This window comes from Lissotriton vulgaris, chromosome 7 (genome assembly GCF_964263255.1).
Source record: "Lissotriton vulgaris chromosome 7, aLisVul1.2, whole genome shotgun sequence".
In the NCBI taxonomy this organism is placed as follows: domain Eukaryota; kingdom Metazoa; phylum Chordata; class Amphibia; order Caudata; family Salamandridae; genus Lissotriton; species Lissotriton vulgaris.
The window spans coordinates 502,036,601-502,051,338 of NC_141695.1; the positions used below are offsets into that span (position 1 = coordinate 502,036,601).

General features: G+C 45.3%; 1 protein-coding gene across 1 annotated transcript in view; it reads left to right on the plus strand.

Moving 5' to 3' along the window:
- Window positions 1–14,738, plus strand: part of DNAH9 (dynein axonemal heavy chain 9) — a 1,435,662-nt gene that overhangs the window by 110,429 nt on the left and 1,310,495 nt on the right. Inside the window, exons 3-4 of the mRNA XM_086930591.1 lie at window positions 6,289–6,447; window positions 9,800–9,930. Of these exons, the coding sequence (XP_086786717.1) occupies window positions 6,289–6,447; window positions 9,800–9,930 (290 nt within the window). The remainder of the gene's footprint in view (window positions 1–6,288; window positions 6,448–9,799; window positions 9,931–14,738) is intronic.

The following is a 14,738-nucleotide window of genomic DNA, read 5'->3' on the forward strand; positions in this document are numbered from 1 at the left end:
CGTCACCCAGCGAGCTATTTCCACTTTTTAACTGCAGTAGGGGGACCCCCAGAATAAAGTGGTTTTTCGGCACCCCCTGCTACATTTTAAATCACTCTTCTTCTTCAGGATACTGATTGCCCTGACCCACATACCCGCACTTCACCAATAGGCTGTTGGACAAAAAGATCTCCGCCTGGGAACCTTTTCTTTATTGGTTAACAAGAGTCAAGGATAACCCCACACACAGTCTAGTGCCAGACATAAATGTGGTACCTCTGGGAGCCTTCTTCAGAACACTACTGGACCTGTGGACGGCAGAAGAAATGCTTCACCTGCTGTTGAGACTTGAAAGGCTGGAACTGCTCCCACTTATACCCAGGACAAAGAAGTGGGCTCCAAGGGACAGTTGACTAACCTCCTGTTGAGCTACAGGGGGCAACAACAAGCTGCTGGAAGCCAGTTTCTTGAGGAACCCAGCTAGCCAGTTCCAACTGGACACACCCTAAATCCTACTGGTAGCTCCTGGTAGAGTCTGTCTTGACCCCCCCCAGGGGTTGTTCCTAATGTTCTGGGACCCTTGGATTTGTGAAGTGCACTCCTCCTACCATCCTGAAAACCTTGGACATAGAAACGTTTTGCTCCAAAGACCTTCAGAGTATCAGGACAAACCTGCCACATTAAAACAATGAAGGTGCATTTTTGCTGGGTCAGACTAAGGTTGCTCCTGCTCTGAGATTTCCTGCAACAGCAAATTTGTGTCAACAGGACATCGCAGAGAGGGTATCCAGCCTTGTGCAGGCCTGTTTTGGCTTCAGTTTGCAGCGTTGCTCCGCTAGAGGAATCTTAGCTTTCGCGCCAAAAGTGAATTGCTTCTGTTGGACCTGGCCCTTTTCAGGGATATCCCCAAACTTTTTGCCTTCCTCTTGAATTTTTCTGAACTTATTTTTGTTGGCTTTAGGACTCTGTGCACTTTAGTGCTGTTAATCCATGCTAAAGGGCATGTGCTCTCTTTTTAAACATCGCTTTATTAGGTTCCAACTGTTTGGCATATTTCATTTACCTGTAAGTCCCTTGTATAGTGGTATCCTACATACCCAGGGTGGCATAAAGGACTCACTGGATTTCTTTTCTGCTTGTACACTGCTGCTAGCTTCTCCCTGATCCTGGATGGCCCAGGCACTACAAGGTCTATCAGGAGGAACTATCATCTACTTGGCTGTGCTGGCCTGCCTGCCCCTTCGTGTCCTTGTAAGTGCCTCCGAAGGAGCCCAGCGCAGAGAGACTGTGGACTTCCTGCTCCTTGGTTATCTTACTCTGTCATATAGGGAGCGCCTTGCCTCATTCCCCTCACCAACATATGATGAGTGCTACTGCCTGAGGGCCCGTATGTTTTTATACAGTGCGGGATGAGTGCATGATGTTGTACTGGGGTAGCGTGTGCCCCAGCCCTTTGTATTCCATTTGGAGTAGCGCGTGCCATACTTCTATGCCACCGGCCCTACTTTAGTGTTGCTGAGCGACCGGAATGCTGAACAAGGCAGGTATGGTAGCTGAGAGGATGCTGTGAAAACGAACTGCTGATAGGCCGGAGAACGCTGTCACAAGCTCCACTGGATTTTCAGACTGCTGAAAATGGACCCGTGAAGCCAACGCATCCCTTGAATCTGTACCGCGTGAAGGGACTGGCCAAGAGTGCTGGCTCGGGGTTCCCACTATAGTGCCTCCACGACAGAGGGCAGTGTAACTTGGTCGCCCGGTTTCTTTTTTTCCCCCTATGAAGTACTGCTTTGTAGGGGTATAGCGGCTCCGCGCGATTGCCGACCGCTTCACCTGTATGCCAGCACGCGGGATGGGGGGGGTCACAGGCAGCCTCCCCGCTCTCCCCTTCAGGGTGGGCCCCCTCCCCGTTCTTTACCTCTAGGGCTTCTTTTGCTTCTTTACAGATACCATTGGCAGAGCCTCGATTGATATTAGGTGTTTCATGTATTTTCTTGATCTAACCAAACTGGTGCATTTCATGCTCTGTTATACTGTTATGATTATGCATATGGTTTTCTCTGTTACTGCTCACATTGTCAGGGTAGTGAGTAACCTTTCAATATTTGCATTATATGCACAGTATTTATGATTTATGTGGTTCCGGTCCAAGTTTATATACACAATATACTATATATTTTTTTTTATAAGCATGTGTGGAGCCTCTTTTGTGGTGTATTTATTGTGTTACGGGTGCGTTTTTTGCGCAGACACTTTACACATAAACTCTGGGTTAAGCCTGACTGCTCTTGCCGAGCTACCAATGGGGTGATAACAGCTATCTTTGTTGTGCAACTTAACTTGTCCTGACTAGAGTGGTGAGTTCTGCCTGGCTTAGTTGCAACCCTAGCCAACCAGAATCCCCATTTATAACAGCTTCACTGAGCCCTCATCTGGCGGCTATCCAGGCATGTGAAGCCTTTCTCGGCTGCAGCCTGCTTCCTTGCCCCTAAGGATTTTTACTTCCATTTCAGAGTCTAAGTTGGAAGGAAGGTACATTTTTTAACTGGGGAGAAGCTGGTTCTCTGTATCCCACCTGTGCTTCTACTTGTCAGCCTTAAAACGCTCCTAGGCCCTCATCAAGTGCAACCAGATGAGTGCAGTTGGGGTTTCACACTTTGGTGCTAATTTTAAATTTAAACTTTCAAAAATGATGTCTCTGGTTCCCCATATTGTATTTTTATTGTTTTTGTGTAATTTTGTTAATTAAATTATTTTCCATTTTTTAAAATAGAGTAGGAATTTTATTATATTGTCTTGTTGATTTTGTAATTGTTTTGGTACTTTTAAATACTTTACATATTTTCTTACGTTAATCCCGTCTGCTTTGTGCCATAGGTACGAGTGGTTGAGCTCAGGCTTAAATTACTGAAACCTTTATTGGACCTAACAAGAAAAGTGACATTATTACTAGTGCTGGATTACAGTGCACCCCATCTACTAATACACTTTTTCACAAGTGGCTTAACTGATGAATAGCCTCTGAAAACTGGGGGATATCACTTTGGTGTTGTGTGCATTTTATTTCTTATCCTTCACAGGGTAAACTGATTCTCGGTGAGCAGACTAAAGGCATTTTGTCTCAGTGGGCATAAATTGTTTTGGCAAGAAAACCAGATTTCTCCCATGTCTTCTGGCATTAGCCTGTTCTTACCATTCAGAATTTTCCTTTTTTCCTTTTCTCTTCTTTGCTGGACTTGGCCACAAATCATGGCTAGTGGGTAGTCGGAGCAAGAGGAGATGGTGCAGGTAGCACTTTGGGCACTGTGGTAAGATAATAGCCATGCCCTTTTCTGAAAAGTTAAAGGGAAAAGGGGGTGCTGGCCAGGTCATGTCCTAAGCCGACTGATGACAGCCAAAGTATTTTCCCAGGTAGTACTATGGAAATGTGAAGCTGTAATGGCGTGTGTTCCGATACCGGGCACTCTGCCCATAAGCAGAGGCCATGACTGCAAGCACTGTGCAAAGGTATCAACCACATGGCATGAACAAAACTAACCATCTCTCCTTGCTCTCCACAGCTTCAGGGTGTGTCCACAAAACACTTGAAGAGAAGTGATGGAGACTACATGGCCAAAGTCCATTACCTATGCCCTATGCACAGTGCATGGCCGCAGACCTTCCTTAAAAATCTCTGGGAACAGGAGTTTTGGATTCTCTGAAGAAGAGATTATTCACATTGCACTTGTCTGTTGGCGCCTTTGTTGATGGTGGTGGTATAGTACTGGCAGTAACAGCTGCTGCCCATTCTACGTGGTGGGGCGGTGCTCGGGCAGCGCGGGGAAAAATTAATTAAAAATTAATAAATGTACACTTACCTTCTGCTCCTGCGCCGTGCTTCACTGCTCCGCTGCTCCCTGCACTGCCATTTCCATGAGCACAGACTCCCAGCTCACCACTCAATCACAGCACTTCTCTCATGCTATTAGTCCCAGCATGAAAGAAGTGCTGGGATTGGGCAGAGAGGGCCAGTTTTACGCTCCAGCAGGCACTGGGAGCATCTGCTTCTGTCCCCTGCAATATCTCCAAGGAATAGCCTGGAGGTATCCAAGTGCGCATGTTGGTTTGGCTGGCTGTGGATTGCCATCAAAACCGACATGAGCACTTTCAGTGCCCACTACTCCTCTTCCCAATGCTGGTGATGCTGCGACCTGGTCCCACCCTGCCCCAGACTCAAAAAACTTGGCTGAGTCAATGAAAAATAATATGATTATAAAAATGTTTTATTATCATTTTGTTTTTCACTTTCTACTTTCAAACAGTGGGGTGACACTCCCCGGCCATGGTAGAATTTTTCTCCTGAGTACTGTGCTTTGAGTTGAGTTGAGTTGAGTTGAGTTGTCTGCATATTGCACGGAAGTACTTCAGTAGTGTGAGGTCGTCAGGTTTCTGTTTGTCTTCCATTTTCGTTCCTGTTACTGTAGGGAATGTTTGGTGTGGGTTAGGTCTTTGGGGTACAAGGGTGTGAAAGCGCAGGCTTGTACTTAAGTTTTTTTAGTTGAAGCTTGGGTGTTCAGATAGTTTCCCAGAAATTGATTTAAGCTGTTTAGAAGGGTGTTAATGGTAATATCAGGTGTGGAGTTGGTAGGGCAAGAGTTGAATTAAGCTTTGGTTGTATTGGAGACGTTTTTGAAGGATCTAAAGATTTGTTGTTCTCTTTTGGGTGGATCTCAGTATCTTGGTTAAGTCTGGATCTGTGTGTGGTTGTTGGGATGAGTAGTGTGGAATTATGGACTAGACCCAGCCCAACATTGGTGATTCTGGGCAAATCACGTAATCTCCCCGTGCCTACCAAATAAGGAATGTATCCTTGTGTAACATAACTGGCGCTCATGTACAGGGCTCGAATACCTTCGGGTTGAGTTTTCGCTACATAAAACTACAAAACAAAGAACAACACCTGACCTGCAATAGCCAGAAAGGAGGAGGGAAGAGAGGCCATCAATCCTGTACTGTGTGATGACCAACCAAAATGTTCTCTGAATGAAATTGCTGCAAAGAGAACTAAACACACAGAGGAGGGACTTTTACAGAAATGTACCAATAAGACGCCAGCCTTTCTGAATGCCACAGATAGTAACCAATGCCAATCAGTGGGTTAGCCAAACCCCACAAAAGAGATATAACAGGTCGATTGAAGCTCAACCTGGAAACGGGAATACTCGTTCACATGGACATTCTTCCAATGCTGGGTCAATAATAACTTGTACTAAGGGCGTGGACTAAAGTGATAGAGCTCTGTATAAAAATTCATAATAAAAACACTTGAAAAAGTATTAACTTTTGAGTTTACCTCTTCCTGGACTCAGATAATTCTAGACATTTTCTAGTGAAAGATAACCGGGGCAAATAATATTGCTTGACTTTTGAACTGCCTTGCAGGTTGTTTTCGTGCAAGGTCTCCTGTGTAGCACAAACATAGCTGTGTCTGCAATCTAAGGCTTAAGGGGTGCTGATTGCACGAGCCACAGTGAAGGAGGAGGGTTCAGCCAGAGATACCACAGACTGGAGCAGTCTAGCTTTATACATTTTTGCATTGCTAGTTGAAGGGTGCCCGCACATGTTGAACACGGATAACAAATGTCTTCATCAGAGAATAAATGGAGAGAGCACTAGTATTCATGGAATTCACAATGATTTGCTGATTAAATCAAGTTACAAGATATGGTGCTGAACCAAATACATGATTCACTTTGTCATGTGGAGGAGAGTTGATTTGTGGGTCCTTGTTCTGAGTAAGGGAAGATATTTTAGGAATGAACAACAAATTATTTAATGCATATACTTGTTCCATAGATTTTTGCACTGCGGCCACCATTATTAGCAGCCCCTCAAATCCGATTGGGCTTTTAATGAAAGGTACTGGACCCATCAAAGTTATGTGTTCAGCAGGAACACGGTTGATACGCGGTATCCACCCGCAGATTTCACCTACTTCAAGCAGATGAAGTTTCCTGTTGAAATAACAGGCACAACATATTTCACATTTAGTTTACGATTTCCACCTGTTATGCCCCCCAAAAACTCATAATTTTTGCCATTTGCTTGATCCCTGGAATTACTCGGACCCTGTACAGGTAAATATTGTGAGTTAAGTAACAGAAATGATTATAGCCTCTTTAAAAGAATGTCTATATGCATTGTTACTATGGCCACACATAATTAATATCATTTTTTGAGAACAAAGTTGAGGTCCAACTTCTGTGAGCCTAAGCATTTTAAAATGTTGATTAGGATGCCCCCGTGTAATCTGAAGGTCTTCTGTTGCAGTGGAGACCACATGGATAAAGCCATCGTACATGCCATTGAATCTGCCATCATCGACTGGAGCCATCAGATCCGGGGTGTGCTGAAGAGGGAGTCCGCAGAGCCGCTCTTGCAAGGCGAGAATCCCAATCCAAATGTCGAGCTGGATTTTTGGAAAAACAGGTACATTGAAAGCTATTTTTTATTAGAATCCAGTGTATATCTCTTCACATATTTTTGTACCTTTTAATCAGTCCCTAGTGTGCCAACAATAAGAACCCGGGCCCAAAGTTTTGTTTAGAATTTCAAGCCCAGCTCGATTGAAGATTGTGGTGGTGAATACCAGGGCTGCATAGTCTTGAATCTACCTCATGCCTCTTTAATCCAAACTCGTACACTCCCTACCTCTTTATCTCACTCTTGCAGTTACTTTTTCACTCCGTCTTTCTCCAGTTGGGCATTATTATGATGGCGGTTGGTTGGACCGCCGACCGCTATTGTGGTGGTCCAGAGACCGCCTACCAAGCATTCTGTGGTCTGACCAGTGCATTATGATGCGATCGCTGGGCTGGGGGTCGCAGAGTGCTCCTTTACAGGCGGCTTGTGCTGTGGCCCAGGAAAAGAGCTGCAGCACAAGCTACTGTGTACAGGTCTGTCGGCCGGTCGGACCGCCACGGACAGCCTGTCGTTGGCGGTCCGACCGACATTGTAATCAGGGCCTTTGTCTCTGTATCTCCGTCCTTATGTTCCTCCTACTGTGTCTGCTTCTGTGTCTCCTTCTTTGCTCATTGTGTGTCTTTCTCTCTCTTGCTCTGCATCAAAGTTTGTTGAGGTAAAATAAGTTCTGGTCCCTACAAATAAGTGCCGACGAGACCCACCTGCAGTCACTGGCTCAAATTAAGAACGACTTAGTAATGCCCCGTTGCTATTTACAGAAAATAACACAATATAGAACTGACGTTTTACATTTCAGCACAGACAATAAAGCTTGTGCTAGAATCACTTTTGGTGTTGCAAACGCCTGGAGTAAGACTACCCAAGAAACCGGTCTGCACTACAAGCAAATATTCTTAAGACACTTCAGAGGCTTTTTGACTCGTGCATTCCACCCACTCAAATCGGCTACCCAACCAGCAACTGGTAGGGAGATGCACTTCCACGCTTCCTGCCCCCGACCTCAACGCCTACTTTTTGCCCTAATAAAGCCTTCAAGAGTAGTCCTCAAACGTCAGGCAAAAGTAACAGATGCATCAATATCCTTCATGGGAAACATCCTAGAACTAACGTTAGGAGCCACCTCTGGGATAATACGACCTGTTTCGAAATGATGTCATGCTGTGCAATTTCCCTTTAATCTATAAATTCCACAGCATAAAGTAGAATACAGAACACACGCACCCAACAATGTGTGGAACATTGACTCTAAGCTAATCGAACGCGACCCTAGCATATGCTCTTGTCTCTGCTCCTGGGACAGCTAAGTGACTCTTGGGCGCACTGTTACTGATTTCCTGTTATATGATTTTGTTGACTTATTTTATTGATACGTTTACATGCCTTTCTTTTTTCTGAGATGACTTGATTTATCCAGCCTGTTGTGTATTTTTTTTCTATTTTTAACCATTTTTGACTGACCGGCTCTACTTATGTCTTTGCACTTCCCATGTTTCTCTTCTCCTATTCCGAGCAGACGGCAGTAACAGTGGCCTGGGGCAGTGACAAAGAGTCTGAGTCATAAAATTCTTCGTCCAGATTTTGCCATAAAGAGTTTAGCATACGGATGGGGACCTTAAAAATGGCTCCATGGCCTACGAGGACCTCCTTGTAGTTGCTTTAGGGTTCCCGGTCCGTGTCATGGCAGAAGAAGCAGTCGTCTGTCTGTGGCCCCAGGCGTCATGTGTTTGTGGGTTCAACTCCTCCATCCTGGTCCCGCAATGCCGGGTACTCACAGTGACTCTAAGCGGCAGGGTAGCAGTGCCAGGTCGGTAAACGAAAGAGAGCTAATATTCGGATTGATCAAGAATCTCGTCAGCTGGGTAGGCGCACTTAGGGGCAGATTTATGTTAACTGGCGCATCCCGAGGGATGCGCCAGTTAACATGCGCCACAGGGCGCCACAGCTACGCCACCCATGGTGCGCCGCATTTATGATGCAGCGCACCATGGTGCAAAACGGCACAGATGCGTCACGCATCTGTGCCGGAAATGTGGCGCATTGCTAGAGTTGCGACGCAAGCGCGACGCAGCTCCAGCAATGCTCTGGGGGGGCCTATTCTTTCAATGCTGCCTCAAGCCTTGCGCCTGCTTCAAGCAGGCGCAGGGTTTTGACACAGCATTGCCCTGAAAGTGACTGAGTGAAATCTCATAGATTTCATTCAGCCACTTTCAGGAGGCGTTCCTGCGCAGGAACGCCCCGCCCCCCCTGCGCAGGAACGCCTCCTCATGGCGCAGTGCTGTACAAAGTGACGCATCTCCTAGATGCGTCACGTTGTGAATAGGGCGCCAGGATGCGCCACGTTTCCGTGCCGTTGCGTCACGCAACGGCGGCGTAAACGTGGCGCAAGCCCTTCATAAATCTGCCCCTTACTGCCTTGAAATGCTGTTTTCTTCCAAAAACACATTTTTAAAGCAAAATCCTATACTGAATATGTATTCTGGTCTTTGCAGTTCGGATTGTGCACGTTGAATTGCTTTCAAACAGTCCACATTAACCTGGCTGTGTAATTTTCTTAATGATACATATATTTCACGATGCAGGAAATACATTAATTCGTGAAAGAGATTGTCGTGTCTTATATATGTAATAGTACATTACATATAACCGGAGACCACTTAATGTGCCACTTTATTTTTTATGTTTACACCTTACCGAACCAAATAGTCTTTATCACAGGCGGACCAACAAGCACAGAACATCACAGAAGTCCAAAGTCCTCATTCCAGAAAGGCAGGTAATCCCCATTTGGGAAGAAACAAGCATTTGCACCCGGACAGAGATTACAACTATAACTAGAAAATCATGCAACATTTGTGTTGGCGGAAAATACTGCATATTCTGGCTTTTCAAGTTGAGAAACATGCGGTAAAACATGCATTGGTCCCACTGTTTCCCTCATTACAAGCTGGAGGGTCTGGACTCGGAGGCAATGCCTTACCCTGTAAACACTTCACACTCTGGCATTTCATGTTATGAAACATGCGGTAAAACACGAGCAGTCCCACTGTATCCTTCTTTACAAGGTGGAGGCCTTGACTAGAGCGGCATGCCTGACCCTGCAGTATTAGTATTCACCCGGTGCAGTACTATCAACTCAAGCACGCGGCACTAAGTACACTGCACACACATTCCTTTGTGTAATTCAACTGCCTATCATTGTAAGTGATTTGATGTACAAGTATATAATATGACATTAATTGTTAGAGTTCTGTTTGAATCAGCAACACTCTGCACTGCAATATTAGTCTATCAGGTTGACTCGTGGTATGCCTGCTCTTGCTGGATGTTGTTATTTTCTTTCTAAATTGTTTTCTATTAGGTATGCAGACTTGGAATGTATCTACAACCAACTGAAAACCAAAAGAGTCAAGAAAATGGCAGAGCTCCTGGAAAAAGTGCAGAGCAGCTACTTTCCCGCATTCAAAGCTATGTTCCGGGACGTAGTAGCAGGTGAGACTTTGGCGCTACATTCACATATTGAAAGCTATGATGAGCAGGCGCGCTTCTTTTTCTGCGCCTTCTGTTGCCAAAGGTCACACTTCACATTTTAGTTCTTACCTGCTCTCTACGCACTACTTTCATAACAGACAAGAATCCCACTTTCCTATTACACTGCAATACCTTTGTTCTGCTAAGGATCCATGCTACAGAAGACATCTTCCGCTGATCTGATTGCAAAGAGAGTATTGTTGTTAGGAGCTGAGATATCTTAGATATCTGAGATATCTACTACTATCCATAGGGTGCCTGAGATAGCTCATGGTTTCCCTCCTATCTTTGGAACACATTCCTTTTCTTTCGTTGTAGGCTCAGGTAGACTTTAAGCAAGATGTGGGAGGTAGGGTGGGGCATGAGGGCGGGACTGACATATCTTATAATTAATTAATCAATTTATTTTGCTCTATTTTTACACCTTGGTTAGGCAATGTAGGTAGAGAACAGATTGTTTTCTTTTTTGCAGCCTCCACCAAAATCTAAGCTAAACTTACTTAGCTACTTTGCGTAGTTTCCAATTTTTTTCCTACGGACACTGTTTTAAAATTGTGACTTTAGCAACAATTTGTGTTGCATAGATCCTTCTTCAAAAGGTCTCTCAGAGATATACATCCTGGAAGGGACTGTTTGTGATGGGGCTGTAAATCTTATTTTCGGTGCTATGAGAAATTTGATTCTGAACATCCCTCAGCAATAAGAGGTTACTGCACGCATCAATGGGGAACTTTCACCTTTGAGGTCCCTGGCTAAAGTGAAGTAGTGTGGCTAGTGAAGTAGTGTGGCTCACTGGTTAGAGGCGGCAGACCCGAGAGCAGAGGACGGCCCGGGACCAGGGTTCGATTCCCGGCGCGGCAGGTTTCTGGACCAGGGTCAGCGGACTCGATAATTCTCTCGCCTCGGTGCCCACTCTGATCAGCGATCACACTCGGCAACTCTGGGCATTAGCTTGCCTCATCTTCACTAACGGCCCCACCAGACCGCCGGGGATGCCTGGTCTCACCCTGGAGATACCCATTAAGGGACCATCTCTCAGGGAAGCCAGGAAGGGTTTCGCAGCGGTCGAAGCGCCTTGGGACCCTACGGGTAAGTAGTGCGCTATATAAATAAATGCCAATACAATGGCTCCTGTACCACAGGCCATCAAACTGGAGACCCCAAACCTCTTGTATTAGCACTTGAAAGTCAGGGTAAGAAGGTAGAGCAGTACAGACTGATTCAGGAAGGTACTGTGTGTCAGTAAATGGGAGCTCAGCAACTCTCCAAATAACACTCAATTAATTACTGTCGTTACCTTTTCTTTAACAGCATTTGCAATGCAATAGGTCTCACCTTTTGGACCTTATACATAATTAGCAACGCAGCACATTATTGTGGGCGCAGCAACATTTATATTTTTTACTATGCACAAAGCACTGAAAGGTGCAGTACCATAGGTTATCATTAGGTTTCCCTTGGGACCTCTTTTGGCCACATAAGGTACTACACCATGTGAGGGATCGTGCTCAGTGACACACAAGGAATTTATAGAATAATGCCAGCAGCAGGGAAACCCAATCCATGGAGCTATTGACGTGGTAAATGGTATATTTTCCAAAAGAATGGCGCAACTGCCATATTTCAAGATGAAGCGTGGCATGCCGCGCTGCAACAAAAGAAAGTAAATAAATAAAAAATTCCATTAGATACGTTTCTGCAAACATGCCACGCTGCAACAAAGTAAATAATCTGAAATGGTGGCCGTGGTGCATTTAGTCCAAGCAGAGTGGCTGGCTGAAGTTAAAAGCATGATCTCGATAAGCAGGCAGCAGTACAGGAGGAGTGTAGCATAGGAAGAGTTTTTTTCTGTGGAGGGAATGAGGGCACCCCACAGGGAGATGCAGTGCCGAGCTTGCAAGTAAAAGAACGCGCGTCGCTCATGAAACAGGCCCGCGCGGAGAGTTAAATTATGTTTCAAGTTATTTATTTAAAAATCGGAGGTGGTGAGCGTGCCATGCAGTACAAAATAAAGGCATGGCTTCCATACTTCAAGATAAAGCACAGCATGCTGCACTGCACCAGAAGAAACAAAATACATTAAAAATACCATTGGGGTCAGGGAAGTGCGGTCGGGAAGTGATAGCTTCGTGCCTGCGACACCTGCTTATTAAAAAAATAGTGCTCTGATATTGCAAATCAAACACATGAAGTAAGAGCATATGTAAGAGGGGCCATCCTAATCCGAGGTTACAACAGTAGAAAAGCCGAGACTATGGAGGGACGTCTAAGCAAACTAACCGAAGAAAAAAAGCATTTACACAAGACAGTCACAAGAGCCAAATGAAAATATAGGCTGTAAATTGGCGGAGCTCAATGCCCATATCCTGAACAAACCATGTCTCGAAGAGACAGAGCAATCCCTGCCTAGGCGATCCCTAAAAATGCAAAGCAGTTTAATGCATGCACAACTAAATCCTACACACAAAATGAAACACATTTGTAAATTCTCAGTAGACTTACAAAATGGAACCACCTTGTAATGGGGTTCACAGAATAGGCACGAAAACCATACATTTTTCTCTGGGGCAACTCCAGTCCTCCCAGCAACTATGCAATAACCTTGCTGACTACTTCAATGACACGATCTTGGCCATCTATGAAAACTTCAAACGCCAACCCTTCACTGCTGACAGCATCTATCAGATTACTCCAACAAACACAATCCCCAAACAACTGCTCAGCCACTTAAACCTCCTCAACACGCGAGACATTATCTCCATCATGAACTCCGTGCATTCGGGAGCACCCATTGACCCATGCCCTCACTACATCTTCAATCTCATAAACAAGACAATCGGAGTCGAGCTCAGGAAGGTCCTAAATACACCTCCATCACCATGGACCCCTTCCTTGAGGGCTGGAAACAAGCTGAAGTGAGGCCCCTCCTGAAAAAACTATCCACCAACCCAGCAGAACTAAAGAACTACCAGCCTACCTCTCTGCTCCGCATCCAGCAAAGTCCTTGAGAAAGCGATCAACCAACAACTCAACCAACACCTAGAAGACCACAACCTCTTGGACCCTTCCCAATCCAGATTTTGATCTAATCGCTACACTAAGACAGCCCTGATTGCAGCCATTGATTACATCAGCCCTCCTTGGCCACAGGAAAACAGCAGACCTCATCTGCCTGGACCTGTCTCCAATCACAGTGTCTCTAATCACATCCTGATCAACAGACTCTATTACATCAGGATCCATGAAAATGCCCTCAAATGGATTGCCTCGTCCCTCACCTGCACAATCCAAAGGATTCCTCACCCACCGTACACCTCAAAGCCTAGGAGATCATCTGCGGAGTCTCCCAAGGATCGTCCCTCAGCTTGACCCTCTTCAACAATTACATGACCCCCCTGGCCAACACGGTCAAATAATACGGACTGAGCATCTTCTCCTACACCGACGACACCCAGCTCAACCTCTCCTTATCCGAGGATCCCTCCACCACAAAAGCACACTTCCACAGATGCATGATGAAGGTTGCGGACTGGATGAAGAATAGCTATCTCAAACTCAACACAGAAAAAACTGAAGTCCTCATCTTTGGAAACAACATCTCGCCATGGAACAATGCATGGTTGCCTGCGGATCCTGGCACATCCTCCGCTCCAACAGACCACTCCCGCAAACTCAGTATCATCTTGGAATGCAAGCTATCTATAAAGAAGCAAATCAATGCAGTCTCATCTTCCTGCTTCCACACCCTTCGCATGCTCTGCAAGATCATCAGATGGCTCCTTGTAAACACCAGAAGACCATCACACAGGCCCTCATTACCAGCAGACTGCACGCCTCCTGAGGAGACACCAGACTATACAAAACTCGTCAGCAAGACTCATACGTGAACTGAAGGACCCACATCACACCCCATCTCAAGAAACTTCACTGGCTCCCGATTCAGAAGAGATGCCAGTTCAGGTTGCTGACTCATGCTTACAAGGGCCGAAACAACAAAGGTCTTGCATACATCAACAAACGCCTGACCTTCCACCAACCGACAAGACACCTATGATCTGCTTCTCTCTCTCTCTCGCAGACTCATCATGGATCTGCTAAGCAAACTGTAGAGGGTGCTCCTTTTCGCACCTCGCAGCAAAGGCATGGAACAATCTCCTCCTGCATCTCAGAACCACACCGTTGCTCCAGCAATTCAGAAGAGAACTAAAGACTTGGATGTTTGACTGATCAAGCCTCCACGCTGCAGCTAGCATCTTCAGTGTCTCAAGACCCTAACAGGTGATTTGCCGAGCTATATAAAAGTTTGATTGATTGATTATTTTTAGTCTGTTCTTGATATTTGCAAATACTCCTGTGATAATTTGCTTACACATAGGCCCTAACACTAAAAATACTGATAACCCTATATATGCATATGTCGAAAACACAAAATGCTTTTTGCAATTCAAAAGCATGCCTACTGGGCTTTCACAAGGAATTCAAATCAATAAAACTGGCCCACAGTCTCTGGAAGTAATACCTCAATTCTGAAAAATATGTACGTTTCACAATGTGCAGAACTAAGCTTATTGGCTTTAACATAAGCTTTTCACAATACTAAAGTAAAGCTTACAGTCTATAAAATACTCCATTCCTTATCCCACATTACAAGCAATTAACTGCCCCAGGCTCTTTTGATCTCAGGCCACGTATCAAGAAATGGACACCATGAAGGTTTTCGCTTAGTCCCTTCTAGTTTACCTAAAGGAAAGGGTGACTCATTTCAGTAG